We start from the raw sequence: 2,805 nt of genomic DNA, 5'->3' as shown, positions 1-2,805 counted from the left end.
AGCAACAGTGTTATTATATATATGTTTATGTGTGTGTGTGTGTGTGTGTGTGTGTGTGTGTGTGTGTGTGTGTGTGTATGTGATAAGCTTTCCTCAAGGACAAGTATACCCATATTTGCTTGCCATTTGGAAACTCCTTCCCCAGAGTTTTAGGTCCTCTACCATTTGTTTCTGTGTGTACTTCTCACCTGTGCTTCCTAGTACTTGGCTGACCTTTTCATCAACAATCAGCTCATGCTTACCACTTCAACCACAGTAGACAGCATAAATGTTTGCTGAGTAAGTGAATCAAAGTCAGACATGTTCTGCCCCATTTTCTCTCAGTGTCCCAGCTCTATGTCCCGCTACTACCTCTACTATCAAGTCTTTGCGATATGCTATTCATTGTGCCAGAAAATGGCTTCCCAGGTGCTCCCAAGACTGTATTTCCCTTTCTGTCTTATAATGAAGCAAGAGTCGTCCCTTTCATGGCATGTTCATAAACTATATCTATTTGGTTTGGCTTTACAGTCACTCTTAAAAGCCCCTCAGTCCATCTCCCTGAGATGAGTATGCTGAGGTCCTGTGATGTGTTCCTATTTCTTTGGCTTGTTTTCCCATTAGATTATAAGCTCTCTGAGGCTAAGGATGAGCTCTTAGTCCCACTAAGAGCACACGGTATGTTGCATTCCTGATGACTTTCCAAATGACTTAAGGCCACCAGGGCTGTCTAGTCCTCATGAGTTGCTTCTCCCTGGTGTTGTAGCTTTACAAGGCTCAGTTCCCCATGTGGTGCACTATCAGCTAATGAAATCGAATAACCTTCCAGGAATCCAGCTAGGGTAATTTGTGAGCTGTTCTCTTTAAGTGGAATGTGGCTGCAGGCCACAGTTGGGGTAGTGATGAACTGTAATGCCTGGGAAGTTAATGTTTCAACATAGAACACCTAGGTTTGATAAATCCATAGGATTATCATTGTGTAAGTAAATAGAGCATGCCTCAAAGTCAGATTGTTTCTAACTAGCCTTAACTTTGGTGTGTTCAATCTTAAAGTTCCCACTTAGCTTCCGGGCTACAATTTTTACTGATATGACCATGATGTGGTAGAAACAAACTGGACTTGGAGTCAGAACATTTGATTTCAAGTCCTGACTGTCACTTTGTTTTATGTCCCTGGGCAAGGTCATTTCCCTCTCGTGGGTCTCAGATCCAGCTGTAAAATACAAATAATAAACACCTCACTGGATTTTTTTTTGGTGACAATGAAAAGAGGTAACATATATGAGAATGGTATATAGACTGTAAAATGCTTTAAAAATGTGAAAGATTATTATGGTCACACTGGAACCAGTTTCAATGAGATGGTATAGAACACTACTACTTGTTCAGACTGGTCAGAACTTGAAAACATGAAAAGAGCCTCCCTGTGCACCCAGGCAGTCCTCTCAACTAGCCCCCAGTTCCATACAGAGCTGGCCCAACAAGCACCCCTCAGCAGAGCCAGTGCCTCTGAACACAATCGAGGGATTGAGGTGTAGGGTCTGGGGCCGATACACCCTCACTGGCAGTGAAGACTAATGACTAGAACCCCTGAAAGAGATGAGCTGCCTCCTACCCCTTGGATGTTCTTCTTGGACATCTTAACTAATTTTGTTGGCTTCCATTCCTCATCATCCCCATCACCACCATCACCATCACTGTCCTCAGGCTCATTCACAGAATATTCTGAACAATATTTTATATCTTCGATGTTCATGCTTTGCTCCAGGAACTTTTCTTTAAACCGGGAAGGTTTGGGCTAAGAAAAAAAGTTTGGAATGGTTATTTAATTAAAAACAACAACAACAACATGTGGATTATATCTTCCCAGTAGCTGCTGCCAGCTATATTCTCAGAGCAGAGATTTCAGATGCCCTCAAATATACCCCACTTGGCTTTACCAATCAGAAAAAATTCTGCTTTAGCCTTTGGCCTCACAGAGTCTTTGAAGGGAGAGAAACTGAAGGGATAGAGGCTGAGCAATCTGAGGGAGGAGGGAGGGACTCGTGATATGATAAGTATCTTTGGATGGACAGCCGAACACTGCTCTTTTCTATGCGCCTCCTCCTCAGTTGTGTTGCATAATGCCTGTACATGGTCCAAAGTCAGCCGTCTAGGGAGGGAGAATGACTATTTTCCTCAAGATTGTACTGTAATTTTATTTGGGACTCCATAGAAAATTGAGATGCTGGAATGTGGGAATTTTAACTCTCAACCACTTCTGAAAGGTGATTTTAGTACACTCACCCCAAACCTTGGCTATGCAAAGGTATCACAGGCCCTGAGCAGTTTACCTTAGGTGGGATATATTCGAAAGAAGAGTCTGGAGAGAGAAGGGTATCCTTAGGAAGATGAGATTTCTGTCTGCTGGCTACTTGGAGGAGGTTCAGTTTCTATTTGAAAAGAAGAGACAAAGTGTACATTGCAGGGCAGCTTCTGAGAGTGTTCATGGCTAAAACATAAAGATTCCTAAGTTAGCTTAATCTTAAGCCATGGTAAAGTGAGGCAGGGTAAGAGCAAAGTAGGTTGAAGGACTCCCACTTTACAAGATCAGTATTAGATTCAGAGAAGAGCAAATTAAAAAATGTGTGGGCTCCCCTGGTGGCACAGTGGCTGAGAGTCCGCCTGCCGATGCCGGGGACACGGGTTCGTGCCCCAGTCCGGGAAGATCCCACGTGCCGTGGAGCGGCTAGGCCAGTGAGCCATGGCCGCTGAGCCTGCGCGTCTGGAGCCTGTGCTCCGCAACGGGAGAGGCCACAACAGTGAGAGGCCCGCGTACCGCAAAAA

The 2,805-nt window shown here is 44.3% G+C and overlaps 1 protein-coding gene across 1 annotated transcript in view; it reads right to left on the bottom strand.

Annotated features, from left to right (window-relative positions):
- KIF4A (kinesin family member 4A) overlaps positions 1-2,805 on the bottom strand; it is a 122,684-nt gene that overhangs the window by 16,506 nt on the left and 103,373 nt on the right. The window contains exons 26-27 of the mRNA XM_024756346.1: positions 2,313-2,411; positions 1,595-1,777 (exon numbers count right to left, since the gene is read on the bottom strand). Coding sequence (XP_024612114.1) covers positions 1,595-1,777; positions 2,313-2,411 — 282 coding nt within the window. The remainder of the gene's footprint in view (positions 1-1,594; positions 1,778-2,312; positions 2,412-2,805) is intronic.

The sequence above is a fragment of the Neophocaena asiaeorientalis genome, unplaced genomic scaffold (genome assembly GCF_003031525.2).
Source record: "Neophocaena asiaeorientalis asiaeorientalis breed wild unplaced genomic scaffold, Neophocaena_asiaeorientalis_V1.1 scaffold801, whole genome shotgun sequence".
Taxonomy (NCBI): domain Eukaryota; kingdom Metazoa; phylum Chordata; class Mammalia; order Artiodactyla; family Phocoenidae; genus Neophocaena; species Neophocaena asiaeorientalis.
The sequence above is the reverse complement of the archived record's forward strand: the minus strand, read 5'-3'. Positions and strand labels throughout refer to the sequence as shown.